Source organism: Tympanuchus pallidicinctus, unplaced genomic scaffold (genome assembly GCF_026119805.1).
Source record: "Tympanuchus pallidicinctus isolate F22 unplaced genomic scaffold, pur_lepc_1.0 scaffold8, whole genome shotgun sequence".
In the NCBI taxonomy this organism is placed as follows: domain Eukaryota; kingdom Metazoa; phylum Chordata; class Aves; order Galliformes; family Phasianidae; genus Tympanuchus; species Tympanuchus pallidicinctus.
Window position 1 is genome coordinate 43,849,091 of NW_026294802.1, and position 19,114 is coordinate 43,868,204.

General features: G+C 40.1%; 1 protein-coding gene and 1 long non-coding RNA gene across 4 annotated transcripts in view; one reads left to right on the top strand and one right to left on the bottom strand.

Moving 5' to 3' along the window:
• Nucleotides 1–370: 370 nt before the first annotated feature.
• On the top strand, nucleotides 371–3,427 carry LOC128073909 (uncharacterized). 2 transcript variants are annotated; one of them, XR_008202928.1, is made up of 2 exons: nucleotides 371–547; nucleotides 2,256–3,427. It is a non-coding gene; the product is annotated as an uncharacterized LOC128073909 (long non-coding RNA). The 2 variants fall into 2 exon arrangements; XR_008202929.1 differs by having other exon boundaries at nucleotides 2,296–3,427.
• Nucleotides 3,428–5,496: 2,069 nt separating this feature from the next.
• The window catches only part of MOV10L1 (Mov10 like RISC complex RNA helicase 1), a 36,016-nt gene continuing 22,398 nt past the window's right edge, over nucleotides 5,497–19,114 (bottom strand). For both annotated transcript variants that reach the window (XM_052669201.1, XM_052669202.1), the window contains exons 17-27: nucleotides 18,123–18,301; nucleotides 17,489–17,635; nucleotides 16,998–17,119; nucleotides 16,151–16,250; nucleotides 15,566–15,730; nucleotides 12,779–12,952; nucleotides 11,843–11,992; nucleotides 11,117–11,224; nucleotides 8,042–8,179; nucleotides 7,517–7,608; nucleotides 5,497–6,989 (exon numbers count right to left, since the gene is read on the bottom strand). In XM_052669201.1, the coding sequence (XP_052525161.1) occupies nucleotides 6,980–6,989; nucleotides 7,517–7,608; nucleotides 8,042–8,179; nucleotides 11,117–11,224; nucleotides 11,843–11,992; nucleotides 12,779–12,952; nucleotides 15,566–15,730; nucleotides 16,151–16,250; nucleotides 16,998–17,119; nucleotides 17,489–17,635; nucleotides 18,123–18,301 (1,385 nt within the window). In that variant the 3' untranslated portion in view covers nucleotides 5,497–6,979. The remainder of the gene's footprint in view (nucleotides 6,990–7,516; nucleotides 7,609–8,041; nucleotides 8,180–11,116; nucleotides 11,225–11,842; nucleotides 11,993–12,778; nucleotides 12,953–15,565; nucleotides 15,731–16,150; nucleotides 16,251–16,997; nucleotides 17,120–17,488; nucleotides 17,636–18,122; nucleotides 18,302–19,114) is intronic.

Consider the following 19,114-nt stretch of genomic DNA (forward strand, 5'->3'; position numbering starts at 1 on the left):
TGTTGCTTGGATTTTTCCCTTGCTAGGTTTTTCTGTGCAGGTAGCAGTGACTGACCACACAAGTGAGGCTGATGTACAGAGTGTTACCATGAAGGCCACCTATATTCATAGCACACAATCATTTTTAAGATAGCTTGAGAGCATTCAGAACCTTAAAGGAATATCACAGTTGCTGCTTTCAGTGCAAATGGAACAATAATATTCACCTGCAATGTATGTGAGAACTCACTGCCTCGGTACAATGCACAAAAAAAAACTTGATAGTGGTACAATGGATGAAACAATCTACATGAAGAATCCGGCAAGCGGGTTTGTATGGGAACTGTTGAGTTACGGCCTGAACCAGTGATTGATCACCTGAGGAAAGGACTGAGTCATCCGTGGGAGCACAGGTGAAGGCAATTCAGCTGTGTGACCAGAAGGGGTGGAACCTGGCTGCACCTCTCCTAGACTCCACTTAAGGACAGACTGCCCCTCAGGAAGGCTCTCTTTCTGGAGATTGCTGCTCTGTGGAGTCTTCCCTGCAAACCGAGATCTTTGGATACAGGTGAGCAATCCTTCTCTGCTTCTCTTCCCATTTTCACCACGATAATCTTTCCAGCTGTAGCACCAACTGTAACAGGGTGATTGTTAAAAATCAGTGGTGGCTTCAGTAAAATTAAATAAGAGTGTAAGAAGGTCACTTGGTCTCTGCTTACTAACCTTTCAGCAATCCCATCATACTTATGCTTTGGGACATCTGGTGAACATCAAGCATTAAACCAGGCAATGCCAGCATAACCTCAAGGGCACTCTCCAAAACAGGAATTACAATAGAGGTTTAAATGCCTTTCGGTCATCACTGTCCTCTGTTCAATGCAAAGAATGCCTGCATTTTAATCACTCTGCAGGAAATGTTTATGCTGGATTTCTTCTTCCGCCTCACTTCTCCCATCTGTGCTGTGTGCTCGTTAATTTAAGGGAAGCCAAAAGGGAAATTTTCACTATCCTTCAGTCTCTGCTATGCTGTTCTCCTCACTGCCCCAGGGCACAGCTGTTAGCAGCAGAAGGGAAACCACCACAAGCCCCATGACTTCCCGCACAGTGCTTCCAGCACATCACAACCTGCCCACGTGCCTCCCATTGTGCATCCACTCAGCTCACTGCTGCAGCTTCGTGCAGGGGCCGCTCTGCTCGGCCCCCACCAGCCCTGTGCTGAGGGCACCCGGCCACCTTCCCTTGGCCCACACGTGCCCACCTCACCATATGGCTGTGCTGCTGAAGAGGGCCAGCTGGAATCACTGAAGTTGCAGGGTTAGGGCTTCTCCTCTCAAGTCTGTGTCTTAATAGTACGTGATACATGGGGATATGTCAGAGTTGTGGCACTAAGGATGATTCTACACCCTCTTCAACCTGCACCCAACAGGACAGCTCCTCTGGCTGTTGTGGCCCCTCTAAATACACACCATCACGATAGCAATGCCCAGCCAGGCTGACAGTGACCAGGCTCCTCTTCCTGCTAGTCACATACAGATGCACTTTGTTACTCTTCACGTTGTTTGGAACACACTGATCTGTTATGGAAATGAACACTTCTGCTAAGCATTATGGCACTAGGAAGCCCACTGAAGCATTAACTTTTGTATTTTCATCTTCTACAGAGAGGTAAATCTACTTCTGCGTCAGTGACCTCTACTTCTTCAGCAGGAGCGAGAAACACAGAACTCCGATGTTTTCATTTCCCCAAATGCTGCCCTTCACCTCTTACTTACATACTTTTCATTAACCAGGCACAAAATGGTCTCTTGTGCTTGTAGGGAGAGATGACACAGGCAGCTAAGGCAGGTTTTAGAGCACCTAGCTTCACTTGTCCAGAACTCAGCTCATTTCAGCTTCTGGCCTCACTCTGCGGTGTCAACAGAGAGAGGCACCTCTGGGGATCTATTCAAATATTCTAGACACGTTTTAGGATGAAGCAAACGATTGTATGTACTTCTGTTAGGTAGGAAGGGAGCATGGACAGTCCAGCTGGAACACAGCTCTCAGGCATTTGCACTTGCAGCTATCAGAAAGAATCTCTTGTTCAGTTTTAGCACTTCCATGTTGTCTGCACGACTACACATTCCAGCTATGTCAGAGGAAGAGAAGTCATATATGGAAGTCAGAGTGAAGCGAGTAATGGTTAGGAAAAGCAAAATACTGGGGGTGTATTTTATTTTAAACTTTCTTTTTTTTCTATTATCCCTTTGTTGACTGTACTCTTTCCTTACTTACAGTCTCTTCTGTCTCCTCGGTTTTTCCTTCTTGATGTTACAGTTCCTCTGAAGAACCTTCCAATTTGTTTGTGCCCTTCAGTCAAATTCCAAGCCCTTCCAAATGGAGCATTTTGGCAGCACTTCATCCTCTGCTTATGGACGGTTGTTCACTCCACGGTCTGCAGTTTGCCTTCTACAGCTCATCACTTCCTCGCTGTACTTCTGGGGGACACAGCAGTTCAAGTGTTTCCTTGTGTTGCAATTCTCAACAGGCTGGTACCAAAATATCATTTAAGAAGTACTGAAATGCAACAACACCTAATGCTGTAAAGGCGATGTAAGCAGTTTAGAAGGATTATTTTACACTCCCATTATTCACTGTCCTAGAACACCCTTCTCCCAGCTTGCATTTTCACTACCATTGCTATTAGAATAAAGCCAATTGTTTAAATGATCAGAATATATGAATTTTAGCAAGCCTGCTAAAACTGAGACAAATTGTTTCTGATTCTGTGATTGTTCTTTTTGTTAGCTGCAAAAAACCAGTAACACATTTTAAGAGTCTGTTTCTTATTAAGATTTAGAATACTCAATTCTTCTGATATCTGAGCTTCAAAATATGCAGCTCAATGTTCCCTTACACCTCAAAGCTGATTTATTTGAAGAAGAAAATTGCATTAAAGTTTCCTGACATCATAAACAGCAGATGCAGTTGCTGTGTACTGTGAATTCTATTTCTTGCCCCGCTGATCTAGTGTCCTTACTGGAACGTAGGCTCTGGAAACAAAGGCAGGCACACAAGGTGTACAGTACAGATTGCAACTACAACTTGATTTTTTATTTTAATTTTTTATTTGTGTATAGATTGACCACTCTTTGGGAGGATGAAGAGCAGAAAAAAGGAACAGGGCTCCAACCCCCCATTATCTGTTACAGTACACCCAATGTGCCTGTGAAGCCCGTTTAGCACGGCAGGGGCAGCACCTTGCCACATGTGTTTCTTGGACTGCGTGAGCTGGCACGACTTACATCATTTGGCTGATGTAAGGCACCCAGTTTGACCTTCAGTATGTTGCTATGTAGTTGCTAGGGATGCAAGTTCTATTAGATAAAGCACAGTTACACATCTGTTATGACAAAATACAGAACTAGAAGAAATAATGGCGTATTTACCCAGCAACTCCTGCACCAGTTGTTTAACCTGATCTGACCTATCCATGCCACTGTGAATAGAGCAACGGCAGCAATTTCATTAATATAGAACTAAAAGTAGAATGAACAGGAGGGACTGCTCCTCCAGTAAAACTTCATATTCTATAACACTCATAGAAGAGCATACCTTCTCCTGTGCTTGTGTTCTAAGTGCAGCCAATTACAGAATGCTTCTTTTCGTAAGTAAAGACACCTGTTCCTCATTGCCACGGCACAGAAATTAGCTGCTGGCCTACTAATAAAGCTGCAACACAGAACATACTTTTCACATCTGCTTTCTGAAATGCAATGAGAAAACAAGAAGCTGCTGTTGTGTATACACTTGAGTACTACCTGCTTTGATTCCATTTGGAAAACCTCTAGTATTTCCCAGTGTCTTTAGTGGTCTTCTGGAGGTATTTTTTACATTTCAACTCTTAATTGCTTATGTTAAATGGCTCAGGAGTTATTTACAGACTATACTCGCTTTTCATAGATCAGCAATATCTAACTGAATATATTAGGCACAGGGAGCTGAGGAGGTAGATTTGTCCTGGGCTCTCTGACTTCATGTACCTTTAGCTTGCTGTTTGAGACACTGTGGAACCACTCTTGTGGCCTCTGTAATTTCCTAGTAAGGCAGTGACTTAATAAAAACCAGAAACAATCACTATATATATATGTATGTGTTTTAATTTGGGGGGAAAAGATTGTTCATGTCTTAACTAAGTAACTGGATCATGGTTTTCATGAAAACTAAGACTTGCTTAGATCATAGACTCGCTCATTGCTACTTCTGTATGCAGTAGCTGGAGTCTCTCTGTTGTTTACGTTCTAAAATCAGTTTATCTTTGTCACAGTAAAAATGAAAGATGACTTTCAACAAATAGAGAGAATGCAGACTGTTTTCTTCCCCTTTTCAACATTTCAGCTTATCAGGCCGTACACCTTTACAAAAGATGACAAGAATAGCAGAGCCAAAGCCTCTTGCACTGGCACCTCTCCCTGCACCTCAAGCTGCTAGGAGTTGTCAACACTGCTTAATATTGCACAGGTCGGATGGGTAAGGTCTCTCTTCAAAGATTTTCAGTAGCAGTAACCACGGGCAGTAACAGGCATTTATCATTTGCCTTTTGCTCAGTAATAAAGGCACAGCCTTTCAAACCCAATCATGTAGCTGCCTTTGTGGAAGTAAAGTCGACATGCAAAGTACTGTGATTTGAAGAGCAAAGCAGCAGTTGTTTACTGTCTGCTTTACTATACACAAGGCTGCGGAAACACAAATGAGTTTTGAGTTACATCTAGTGATGAAGTAAGCGCTATTATTCTGTTATCACTTCACTGTTCTTCAAAGAGAACATGTGAACTCTTGAGAAAACCTACGTTACCACTATTTATAAGCAGGAGTAGGAACCTGGGGTGTTGGTTGATGCTCAGCTGAACATGAGCCGACAGTGTGCCCGGGTGGTCAGGAGGGCCAATGGCATCCTGGCCTGCATTAGAAATAGCGTGGCCAGCAGGAGCAGGGAGGTGATCATCCCTTGCACTCAGCTCTGGTGAGGCCACATCTCGAGTACTGTGTTCAGTTTTGGGCCCCTCCCTACAGGAAAGACATTGAGGCCCTGGAACGTGTCCAGAGAAGGGCAACCAAACTGGTGAGGGGTCTGGAGCACAAGTCTTATGAGGAGCGGCTGAGGGAGCTGGGATTGTTCAGTCTGGAGAAGAGGAGGCTCAAGGCCTCACTGCACTCTACAACCTCCTGAAGGGAGGTTGTGATGAAGAGGGACTTGGCCTCTTCTCCCAGGCAATGAGCAGGACAAGGGGTCATGGCTGCAAGTTGTATCAGAGGAGTTTAGGTTAGACATCAGGAAGAACTTCTTCTCTCAGAGAGTGGTCAGGCACTGGAATGGCTGCCCAGGGAGGTGGTGGAGTCGCCGTCGCTGGCAGTGTTCAAGAGGCGTCTGGATGAGGAGCTGCGTGATATGGTTTAGTGCCAGTGGTGGCAATGGTGGTGAGGAGACGGTGGGACTGGATGATCTTACAGAATCACAAGGTTGGAAACGACCTATGATTCTAAGTGCCATAGAATCATAGAATGCCTTGGAGTGGAAGGGAACTCAAAGATCATTTAACAGGACTACGTAGTTGCTGTGAGATCTGGTCCATCATAATCCTCAAAGGAAGACATTCAATAAATCCTTCAATGGGGAACAGATCCTTTATTGGACAGATGCCAAAGTTTTATGCAGAATACTGGAATGGCATTACAGCCACTGACATTTTCAGTATAATACTGCAACAAACTGTCTATTATGACTTTTTCAGGAGTAAAAACAATTAAGCTGGCAAAATAACATACCAAAGAGACAAGGCTGATGAGGCTGCAATGCTGCTCAAATACAGCTGAGACTCAGACTGGATAAATACACTAAGTATATTCTAGGTTCTATATGGTGCGTGTCACTGCACTGTGTATCTGGCTTTGATGTTTCACCAAGCTATAAGCTGCCCTATCTATACATAAAGCATGGCAGAAGGAAGTACAGTGACCACCAGAAGTGAAAGTAATACGAACTGACTGCAAACCAAATCTTGTTTTTACCCCTCTCTTTGTTTCTCTGTAGGTTACCTACAATATTTGTCTGTTGCAGAAAACCACTGGGTTACAACCCAGACTCTGAAAGACCACAGCTAACTGTGCAACTTACGTTAGAAATGCTGTATGGCAATACTTAGTCAACTTGGAGAGAACACCACGTTCAAGTTTAAAGTAACAGCACAGTACTCAATGAAGCTACAGTTGACATTCATTGCTTACAATTTTGCCAAAGTTGAATACAACACTTCTGTACAGGATCTTTGTAGAAACACAGCAGTTTTCACTGTCTCCCCCACCTTTTCAACCCATTTGAGGCATTCTGACATACACCACAGCAGACAGCTGGACTGCAGCTGAAAAACAGAATCCTGTGTCATCTCAGACACGTATACAAAGGCTTTAAACAAAAAAGTAGGGCTTGAAGTTTGGTTGGCTTAAGATACTCAACATCAGCGAAACGGAGATATTCGTGCATCATTCCAGTTCAATCCAAGTATAATCCAGTATAATGAAGTGTGGATTATAAATGTCACACTCCATAACCAAATAACAAGACAAACACATATTCTTGGGACAGAAGAGTTTCAGGAGGCACTACAAAAGTCTGAGAAAAACTGAAATGTCAAAAAAAAGTTAAAGAAAAATTAATATACAAGTTCAGCAATAACTTTCTTCCGGAGCTTGGAGGACTCACACATACCTGCTCTATGCAGAAGCAAAATCATACACTTTCTAAACAAAAAAAGCAAACTGGTTGCCAGTACCACTTTATAATGATAACTTTCAACTTTTTCACCTCTCAAAAGGAAGCATTAAGAAGCCTTTCTTGGATAAACTTCAAGGAATTTCAGAATGCGTGTCTTTCCCTGAGGCCAAAAGGTGCTGGATTCCTATAAGTATTCTTAGCTTCAAAAACAGAAGAGGACTGAATGCATCTTGAATACTGAAAAACTAGTCACACCTGTCTATTAAAGAGATAAGATAAAAATGGATTTTGATTACCTTTCCATGAACAAGAACAAACACTTTGATAGTTAATTTCATCTAGAAGATAATAATATTATATTATAACAATATAATAATATAGTATAATATTATCTAGAAGACAATATAGCAACACATTATATGACCCTAGAAGGGATGTGTTTAAATCAATCAAGAAAATTCTTTTAGTACAGCTAGTGCAAATGCTTCTCCCTACAGCATGCTCCCCTCAAATCCTTCTGTTCCCCAAACACATGCTGCAATGTTAGAGGTATGCAAAATACCAAGTCCAAAACATCCTTTATTTAATACTTAATGCTAAGACTGTTCTTATGGGATGGAGGAATTATGGCTGCATGCTATGCTTACAGTATTTATGACCGCAAAAATCAAATCTTAATTTGTAGCACACGTTTTTCTATGTATCATCCTTCAAATAACATAAGCTTGAAAAATGTCTCAAATTGCTCTGTGTCTAGCATGGTTACAGAGAAGCCTAGATACTCACCGCTGCAGGCTTCTCAGCTCAGAAGGCAGGTCACAACCCACATAAGCGTTATTCATTAAGCTGTACTCTAACAGTGCACAAAAACAGGGATCCTACAAGAGAAGATTGATGTTTAACATAGACAGGTTACTCTGTGTAATGAACCTGCCAACAAATTAACGTGGCATGCCAATGCAGAAGATTTAATAGGACCTTTTCCATAAACAGAACACCACAAACAGTGCAAGCACGGAACAACATAGCAGGAAGACACCTTCAGATGGATTCAGTGTGTTGCACGTAGGTGTGGGGAGACCACACCTCTCATTCAGTTCATTTTATGAATACTGAAGCTCAGAAAGAACCATGCACAAGCTCAAAAAGGAGACCTTTTTAGCAGGTGGTTAATTGGGAGTAATCACTTCTACCTCTCTCCATTAAAAAATGAAAACAATGGCATCAGGTAATGCCCTCCAAGTTAGCCATTTACCATGGCAAATACCATGCATGATTCAAAGATATAAGAAGAAAAAAAAACAACCTTACTTTCATAAGAAGATGAGGATTTCCTATGACTATCAGCAAAGCTTTTGCTCTAGTAATTGCTACATTGAATCTCTTTGGGTTAGAGAGTAAGCCCAAACAGTATTCCTCCTCAGCAAGTGTGTCTTCATAAGATCGCACCTGAAAATTGATTAGAGATACAGATTCAAAACTGGAATAATGAGAAACCAACTTACTTTGTCACAGCGCAAAGCTTAATTTGCTCACTACAGCAAACCACAGCTCAATGTGAGCAATACACAGATTAGCTGAATTTTGGATTTTGAAGCTATCTAACTTACATCCCACCATTGGTTTTCCCAGAGAAGGTCTATTATCTAACAGTACACTAATATGACTTCAGCAATTTCAAGAGAATGCTATATTAGCTTTATTTGAGCATCAGGAATATCCACTGCAAGCTGAAACACAAGATACCAACACAAAATCAGTGTTTTACGAGATGTAATCTTTCAGTAGAAGAAATGCTAGAGTTGCTGTTTTTTTTTTTTATGTCTTAAAAATCAACAACATTTCAGAGTGTCCTGTCAGTCATCTTGGCCTTAGCTTAGAAGAAAATGCCACTGAAACACTGCTAGAGCAAATTCAGTTTTCCATTACATTTTCAGCTTTATCTCATCAATATTTAAATTAATCTTTGATAAAACAATTTCCCATCACAAATGAGTTTTATGAATATACCTAAAACTATACAGTTACAATGCTGGATTCAAAAGCTATGATACAAAGAAGAACAACTAAGTTAAGCATGGTTCCACTACCATTGGGGAAAAACAAGCAAGCAAATCCCCAAATGGTTTCTTCAAGCCACAAAACACCACCTCACCCAAACCAACTGCTTCCTTCCTCATCGCACCCAAGTCAAACTATTTTCAGGGCTTTGACTTTTTTCATAACTGTTTTGTCCTTCCCTCTCCTGGAAATTGCGTGTGCCTGTTACATGTAGTCTAGTACTGCTCTTACCTTGAGCCTCAAATCCCTGGGTTTTATGCCTTTGATCAGTTTGCCCTCTATGCCATTGCCCAGACTTACAGGAGCTCAGTCTGTAATGCATATTCCTGAACAGCTCTGAAGGACCACAAGTCACAAACACTGCAAGAACTCCACATTCCAGACACATCTCTTCTACTTCACTGAGACTTACTGCACCAAAAAACATACTATCATTTGGAAAAAAAGCAAGCACAGATTTTTTTTTTTGTATTCTAAACTCAATTTTATATCAGTTATACTGATAGCTTCAGCAAAGTTTGCAAAGCTATGGTGAAAGGCAAGGGCTACCACCTTCCTAATAACAACAGAAACTCTCAACTTAGTGATGCATTCTTCTCCTCTTGCCTCCTCATCAAATGCAATTGTTGGACTGAATACAATTCAGAACATCTTCCCAAACTTCCATCTCCCTGTATTTCCTCAACATCCCCTTCTATCAAGCTTGAGGAATGAAACCAGGTGAACTTAAATGAGATTCAAGGTGTTGCACTGGGGTCAGGGCCATTCCAGATGTGCATATAGAGTGGAAGAACTCCTTGAGAACAGCCCTGCAGGGAAGGACGTGGAGGTCCTGATGCACAAGAAGCTTGATATGAACCAGCAGTGTGCATCTGCAGCCTGGAAGGCCAACAATATCCTAGGCTGCATCAAAAGAGGGGTGGCCAGCAGGGAGAGGGAGGTGATTGTTCCACTCTACTCTGTCCCTGTGAAGCTCTGTCTAGAGTACTGTGTCCAGGCCTGGGGCATCCAGCAAAGAAAAAAGATGTAAAATTCTCAAACCGGTCCCAGAGGAAGGCCATGAAGATGATCAAAGGGCTGGAACATCTCTCCTATGAAGAAAGGCTGAGGGAACTGGACTTTTTCAGTCTGGAGAAGGGAAGGCTCTGGGAACACTTCACTGCAGCCTTCCAGTACTTAAAGGGATCCTATAAACAGGAGGGCAAGCACCATACTACATAATCTGTTAGTGACAGGATAAAGGAGAATGGTTTTAATCTAAAAGAGGAGAGACTTAGACTAAATGCAGGCACAAGCTGCCCAGAAAAGCTGTGGATGCCTCATCCCTGAAAGCATTAAAGGCCAGGTTGGACAGGGCCCTGGGCAGTCTCACCTGGTGGGTGGCAACCTGCCCATGGCAGAGGGATTGAAACTAGATGACTGTTAAGGTCCCTTCCAACACGAGCCATTTTATGATTCTGTGATCATAGAATCAGAAATTTTCTGAAAGATTCATTTATTGCAAAGAGTGAAAACAAACAGCTCTGCATTCTCATGTTTATATAAAGATTTCTAGCGATGCAAGTCGTGTCTCTGTACTGTCATATTTACACAGATGTAGTCTACCAACACCAACACTGAATCAAGGAAGTGAAGTACTGTGAAAATAATGTCCTGTGACCAGTGTACTGCTGAAGTACAACCACAGCACAGACTTCCTTTCCCTGTCCCTTTTTTGCAAGGCATTTTATAGCTTCAGATTCAATTAGTCAGAAGCTAGAAAAGACATTTACCAACATCCCAATACTTAAGCAGCAGAACACTCCAACAGCACATCACAAAAATGACCATGGAAGACTGTCAAGTGTTCTCCTAACAGTAAAAAAGAGTACTGGATTCTACAGTCAGCACTGATGTCTGGGTAATCATCAGCTGTACACAATTATGTGGTAATTCTCAAACAGAAAATGAAAAGAACCTACATCAACATTCATAAGCTAAACAGTGACTTTGGATGCTGTGATTTATACAGTTCTCTCTACTATTTATACTGCATCCAGTTTCCATCGTTGCTCAGCATGCTTAAGCAAAGATATATTACCTATATGAAACTCTATGAACTCATTTTGAATTAGCTTGAAGGGTTTGAAGTCTACCTCAAAAGCACAGATACCATCCTGTTTGCACACATTTCAATTATTTTTCCCAAATACTATGATAGACTACTGACAAAATCACAGTTCCCTTGGTTTTCTCATCCTCATTCCCCAAAGCTCTATCTCAAAAAGGAAAAAGCTACAGAGAATTAAGAACAAATATTCTAGACAAGCCCACAAGCATACATACTGTTGATAAGATGGTAACCATGCACTCTTGCCCTTGAAACTCTTCTACTGTGCCAACTTTAATATCTGACAAATCAATGCTTCTTAGAAGAAATTTAATTTTTTCTACCTAGAAAAAAATGTTTGAAGAAATTTATTTTTATATTTTAGAATGGATTATTTTGAAACCAAAGACATGAGCCATGTAAAGTAATTTAACACAGATGGGTTGTAGGGAATGCCTACACCAAGCTTAGCTATCATCCACTATTAAGGTTTTAAAACAAAACAGAGCTTTTCCTGCTATGTACAACACTTCTTATGTGACTCAACAGGGGGAATGTTTGCTACCTACACATAAACAGAAATTAACAGGTTTTTTGATAGATTTTAATGACACGAACAACTTAGATCTTAGGAGTTTATCCATGCAAGCTCTTCTTCTGTAATGGAGTACGTGCCAACCCAAGACTTACCACAGGTGTGGCAGGGCAAACAGCTTCCCCCACCCCCGCAAGAGGGCTGTGCAGAGATTCCTTGCTACTTTCACCATAGAGAGTGAAAAAACTGAGGTTTTTCACTCTAAACTCTAGATTTAATGGGAACATCATTAGTGAATGACAATACACTGCGAAACGAAACACAGTGAAGCTCTGAGATACGCCTTCCCATTTTACCAAACCAGAGCAGCAAGGCAAAACTACAACTTTAAATACAGTAACTTTGAAGTTTTAAATACTAGCCGTACCTGCTTACGATACGGTGTAATCACTCCAATATCAGCCACTGACACTGCAATGCTTTCATTTTTAGCCAGGTGGCAACAATACTGCATTACTTGAACTGCTTCAGTTGGATTAAACCATGAAGGACTGTGACCTTCACGAGTTTCCTTGCCCTGTATTCGGAGAAGCAAAGTGAGCAGATGAAGGCCATGTGCAAAGACTAACTACATATTTAATTGATTACTGTCTTACACATCTAAATGCAAAACAAACAAACAAAAATATCTAAAGAACAGAAATTGTAACGTAACATTATACACAAACGTCCTGATTTGCTATAAATCCTTTTCAATGAGCAACCACCACCTGTATTTTATGACAATGGTGCTTCATATATGTGCAAAGAATATAAATCTCAGCTCAGAATAATAAATATTTGCAAGCTGTTATTCTGCTTTTGAGCAAAGCAGAAGAGGTCAGACACAAGCACCTCCGAACAGTGGACACACCACTGATCACTTCACTAACTTCTTGGAAGACCCACAAGGACTTTTCTTCCCGAAGTACCAGTTTTATCTTTGACTTTTAATCTTTAATAAACTTTTAGTTTTAGAGGCTTGCATTCATTCTAATGCAGCAGACTCTTACCTGAATTAATCTAAATCTAATGGAGTTGCCTGCAATAGACTACTGCTACATTTGCCAATTTAAATTTTTATGAAAATGTCTTCACAATACCCTGCAATCTGCAGCTGCGGAAGTTTTTAGAAATCTATTTGTCTTCAGTAGTTGTTTTGAAAACCAGATGGTCAAGAAGCCACCCTTTTTGCAAACAACTTGTTCTTTTCCTATATTCTTCCTGAAATTCATTCTAATGAATAAAACCTTTGTCTACAACAGTAGCAAACTTCTATGAAGCTTCTTTATTTTTACTTAGACTACATGAGCATTTTACATACCCTTACTCCATGAAAAATTAACGGAAACCCTTTCCTGGGCAACTTCTCCCAGTGTAACAAAGAAGTCACTACTGCAGCATCTGCACAGACTTCAAGCTCTTTATTATAAAACAGTTTAGATGGTAAGGCAAGCAATGCAGAATGTGACCTGTAGTTGTTTACGAGTTTTGTGATCTGCAGAGACAAAAAATAAAACCTGTAACCAAAACAGGCAGTTAGAACCACAGAATATCCTGAGTTGGAAGGGCTTTACAAAGATAATTGAGTTACTCATCAGACTTGAAGGTATGCAGCTCCCAAGAAGACCACTTACCATCTTGCAATGTTAGCTTTCCTAAAGCTGCCAAAAAATTGGATTAAAGGCAAAAAAACGCAGCCTTGATATTAAGTAAACACTAAATAAAAAAAAAGTCTCTTCCCCCCCTAAATGGGAAGGAAATGGACCATCTCTTCTCCTTCTAAAGGGAGAGAGGGGAGAAAAAAAAAAAAAAGGAACAGAAAGGAACAAAAAATACATGAAAGATGAAGGAAGAATTCTTTGGTTTGATCTATAGATACATTATGTCTCCTTTTTTAATTCAGTTCAGGTTGTTTCCAAGGGATTTCCATAGATATAATTTATTTTTTGGAAGGGAAGACTTGAAAGGCAGAGAGAGCATCAGAAGAGCCAGTTATCGTAACATCTGACAGAGGCAGGCCTTGGAAACCAGAACTACTTGCCTTCAAATGAAAGAATGCCCTTGAAGAAATATTCCAGTGACTCCAATTATGTTTTGTAAGAAGACTGACATATACCTGAAGACCTGTGAGATCCTTCAAGCCCTCATCTCCTGCTGTCATACAATGCCAACATTGTACATTGAACATTGTATAAAAAATAAATAAATACAAGAACAGAAATTTTGGGGGTTTCAGAAAACTTTTCCTTAGGAAGCTGAACACAACCTAAAGTGTAGAATTAAGCATCACATTATACCCAACCTTCCTCGAGCAACTTAAGTTTGCCATCAGATTTCTTCCTCTGGCCATGCTGTTATCAGTTTTTTTGTTAGTTTGTTTTCTGTACCTAAAAAACTAAATCATTTTCAATATGCACGTGCAGAGCTGTCTTCATTCAAGAACTGATTACCCAAAACAGTGCTCTTGCCCCATGGTTTTCACTCTCTTCTTTTCAACAGGGTTGAACAGAGCTATGCAGGACCACAAAGTTAAGACAGGGCTAGAAAGCATATAGAACTGTTTGGAGGGCTGGATTCAGAGTGGTGGTGAATAGAGTCACATCCAGCTGGTGTCTGGTCATGAGTGGTGTTCCCCAGTGGTTGCTAGTGGGGCCTGTCCTGTTCAATATCTTTACAGATGATCTGGATCATGGGATTGACCACACCCCCAGTAAGGTTGCAGTCAACACCAAGCTGGCAGGAAGTATCAATTTGTCTAGGGTTAGGAAGGCCCTGCAGAGGGATCTGGATAGGCTAGACAAGTGGACTGAGGCCAACTGTACAATCCTGAACAAGATCAACGCTAGGTCCTATACTTTGGTCACAACCACCCCGTGCAATGCTACAGGCTTGGGGCTGAGTGGCTGGAAGACTGTGTGGAGGAAACAGACCTGGGAGTGTTGGTTGATGTTCAGCTGAACATGAGCCAGCAGTGCCCAGGTCACCAAGAAAGCCAATGGTATCCTGGCTTGTACCAAAAGTAATGTAGTCAGCAGAAGTGGGGAGGCAGTCATTCCCCTGTACTCATCTCTGTTTATTATAGAGTAAATTCTCAGCTACAGAATACTCTTTTTCAACAGTTACCGTATAAGCTTTGAGTTCTTGCCAGCTATGAGCAAAAGCCTATATGCAATGCTTGTAAAAACTTGCACCAGAGTAGGTGACCCACTGTAACCACTGCTGAAATGCACAACCCATTGTCTCACTGTACTCATGTCCACTGTTTGGGTTACATAAATGTTCAGAAAGCACTGATCAATGTCAATTTTTTTCTGTATGGAGGAATTCAATAACACACCTTTGCTTCATATGCACTTCCATTTCAGACACCATTTTGTCAGAACTGCCTCTCTGTTGTCATTTGTCAAATGGCAACAGAATGCAGTGGACTACTGGTGGGAAGGTTCAACCTCTACTGCCATATCACCAATATCCGCCTCTGTCGCTGTAGGCCAACATGATAAAATAGGAGGCATTACTTTCTGAGCAGCACTCATAGTTCCAGCACAAAGATGAAAGGAACAGTACTTCTCTATGCCATGAAATATTATGAAGTACTCCCATAAACTGTAAAAATTGTTTTCTGATGCTTATATGAGAAAAATCCAGAAGATTATCCTTCAGAGACCTTTTTTTCCCCCTCACTTCCTGAAATAAGATGTTCAAAAAATCTTTGCATTTAAAGAGGCAGCTTTACTTGTCTTTTCATGTTAAAAGCTTAAATTGTGCTTGCGCATTTGTGGAGAATTATGTTATAAAGTTACTTTAAGTTGGACAATGAAACCCTTATTGAGAATTCTGACACATGCACTGCATTTACCAACTCTGAAGAAATTTTGTTTTTAAGCAGAGAAAGGTTTTAAGAAGTTACAGCATCCTTGCTATTTGGCATACATATTCAAAGTAATAAAGACTTACTAGTAAGCTAATGTTCAATCCAGACTTAAATCTCAGCATGGGGATTAAAAGACAAAGAAAAAAAAGAAAAAAAAAGTGTTAAGTAAACATCACCAAACATAGTTTATCATTCTTTATCTGAAAAAAAGTGAAACAATTTAACTTTACTCACCAACAAAGGGTTATATGATCCATCCGCGCTAAAAGCATCCTCATTTCTCAGGTACATATCTCTTGATATCAGTCTTTCCAGCAAGGATATATTTAATCCAAATGCCACTGCAATTCTAGATTTTATTAGAGGCCCTAACTGCTTTGGATCTCCGACCAGAACTATCTGTGTAGTAAAAAAACCCAACATCTATTAAAACTGTTATAAAATGCAGTCTCAATAACACGCACACTTCAGAATTCCGAGATGAACGTACATCAAGCTCTCTGCTTTCCCCCCAAACGCCTAATTTGTTTGCAAAGGGTTAGACCCACAAGAGAAGTAAGCCGCTGCCGTAAAATAAATATTTGACATATTTCATATTCTGAACTCTGTTCTCCTGATGCAGACTAGCTTCAGACATAAAACAATTCTGTTAAAGTGTGGAAAATGAAAACTGTGTTCAAAAGCTAAAACTGACTTAATTGTACATTTGTGAGGTTTATTACATGTACTCACAACTTCATACTCATTATCAGGAACAGCAGCTTGCATCTTGCATCATTCACACTGCTAATAATCTTTTGATGATGCTGAGACAACTACCTGACCGTTAACTTCTGAAATTAATCCAATAGGAATCAGGCTTTCTGGTTCACTTGCTTGCCCAGCCTCATCCAAAATCACATGTGTGAAGTGTCCAAGCCTAGAATTAAATAACATGAACTCAAAACAGGGCATTTCCTCCCCCTCCCCCCGAGATAAGTTAATTCTGCCACCCCGTGGCTGATCTGAGCAATTCTGTAAACATCTCTGTCAAGTGTGCCAGGCACCTCCACATACACAACAGCGAAGGCTGAAAATACATCAAAAGGCAGAAGGCAGTCACTTGTGTTTTTCCTTCTAATTCTTCATCTGTGAGTTCTCCTACATGCTCTCATATATACAACCACTGCTTATCTTAATTATAGCTTTATTTATAGTAAGGTTAAGACATTTGGAAAAATTTCCTTGTTCTCAAAGATCTCCAACTATTTCAGTTGAATAATGCACTTGGTTCAGCAAAGACAACTGCTAGCCTTTATTTCTATAAAACAACTCTTAAATCAGTTAGACACTTAAGAGTGTCCTTTCAGAAAGCTGAAAGCAAAACCAGAAGAATCTTTACTTAACGGCACTTCACATGGTGGCTCTTTACAACTAATGAAGATTTTATTTAAAAGACTAAGTACAATGTGCTTTTTAGTGGAACTCCTAGATGCTTTTAAGACAACATGATTGTAAACAGTAACGTCGCAGCTAAGGTTCCCACTGCCTGCGGTGGAAAAACAACCGTGTCAAGATGCTTTCTTACATTTACTCTGAAGAAATTCTCCGCTGAAACATTATTAAGATCAAGAGGTTTGCCAGGAAGCCAGATGTCTCAACAATACTCCTGTTTGCAGTACTGTACCTTGTTCCTGTTTGATAAAACATTCCTGCGCTACAGCAAGTGGTAATTACTATCCTGAACCACACTGCCTTCCAAATATCATCACCGTCCTTGCAGTAAGGTTTCACCATGTCATCAACGTGCTGCAGAAACAAAACAGTGTGCTTAGCAAAATACCACTCCAGATGTTTTTATGTGAGTAATTTTAAAAATTCATCAAAAAAAACTATTTTGGAAGTAGAATAAAATGCTTAGACATAGACCCATGCACTGAAATGGATTCTTGGTTGAATGTGACTGAAGAAGACATGCATTCTCTTCACCTATCAAGACTGCAGGTATGTTTCATACACACATATTTTTCAGTTCATCTTCTGGAAAAGCTAGATCAGTTATTACTTTCCTAGCCAAGTCTCAGCAGCCTAATAAATACTGACAGTTGCATTAATAAATCAGCATTTGAAGATTAAAGTATTAAAAAGGAAATACGACCGGTTATCTGTAGCATTTACCTCTACAGATCTGCAGGTAGCATTGACTCGGACCATAGCTCCTGGTTTTAATAGATTGCTTTGATGCAGCCTCAAGCAAATCAGATCTGTTGCAGCATTTGATGGTGCGCAAACCAAGATTCGACTATCTGGTAAAGTAAAATGTATCTATATTCAAAAAGATGGACATCACAAAAAGAAAAGATTATTTGGAAAAGTAGCAACAGCTCAAACACATCCGTTTTATTTCACTGAATACAGAATCCAGATTATAATCATCCATGCTTTTGCAGTTCAAGAACCACTACTCTCGACATCCATCATTTAAGGGTTCTCAAGCTGAGTGCACTCAGAGCAGAACTACTGCACAGTTACTACATTAATGCATACTGTGCTTCAAGAATCTATTATGCAGTACTAGAATCATGAGTTAGATAATATTCACTAAAGCCTTAAGATATAAAAATAAGCCATTCAGGATTTTTTTTCAAAGTCACATTGATTTCATCATTCTGAATAGCTCAGTGAAAAGGCTTACGAAGAATATTTCCAAATCTTGCCTAGGAAAATAAGGAAGTGATGGTACTCACAGATTCACCTTAAGTGTTCTAACACTGAAAAGATTAGAGTCTATCCATTTATCATTCACCATTACCTGTAAAATAGCTTCAACTACTGTTATTGTTTTTCCAGTTCCTGGTGGTCCAAAGAGAATATAAGGTGTTGGACGACATTCACCACTCAGTATCCTTTTCACTGCCAATTTCTGCTGCTTGTTAAGCATAGGATTGAAAAATTCACCACCTCTCCATTTAATTGTCTCAGTTTCCTCAACTATGATCAAGATAAGTACATATTAAAATTGCAAAAATATTTTTAAGCATACACAGATTAAAGCAACTGCAATTCATATTATGCCTTAATTTATTTTTTTCCATTTTCCTAGAACAGCACAGAGAAAAGAAAACATCAATAATTCAGAAGTATACTGGATCTCCTAAAAAATTAATGGACAAAAAAGGACCATTATTTACTTTAAAAAAAAAATCTGTAAAGACTTCAGTAATTTTAACATTAAACTCTTTTTTTTTTTTTCTTCTCCGTTTAACTGCAAAATTTCAGTAAACTTTCAGAGACAGCACCAGTACTAAATGACATATGACAGTCATACTGACCACAGGAATTCCCCTACACCTCATTCAGTTTAGCTGCAGCTTACCACAACAGAATCTTATTAACTCCTGGACAGAAGTGCCATCTAAGTAATCTGCTTCCCAATTCAGGTATGTTATTGTTACAAAGGGATAAAATCCCTCTCTTTCAGTGTCAGTACACTTAACTGTTGAAGTCACACTTTCCAGATAAGCACAGACATGATAGGCACTTTCTGAAACCTTTCAAAAATAATAACCATTTTCAGCAAGGTAGACATTCCAGCAACAAAGTGGAAACTCTGAATGTGACCAGAAATATTCCAGTTGCGATTAGGAACAGTTAATTTACTGAGTACAAACTATATCACTGAAAGTCTGCTTAACTGAAGATGTTTAAACAATCCACACAGGGGCTCTAATGAAACTTCCTGCTGCAAAGTTTCTCCTTAAGCGAGCATGAGGACATCTCAAAGACACTGTACTCTGCCTGTCT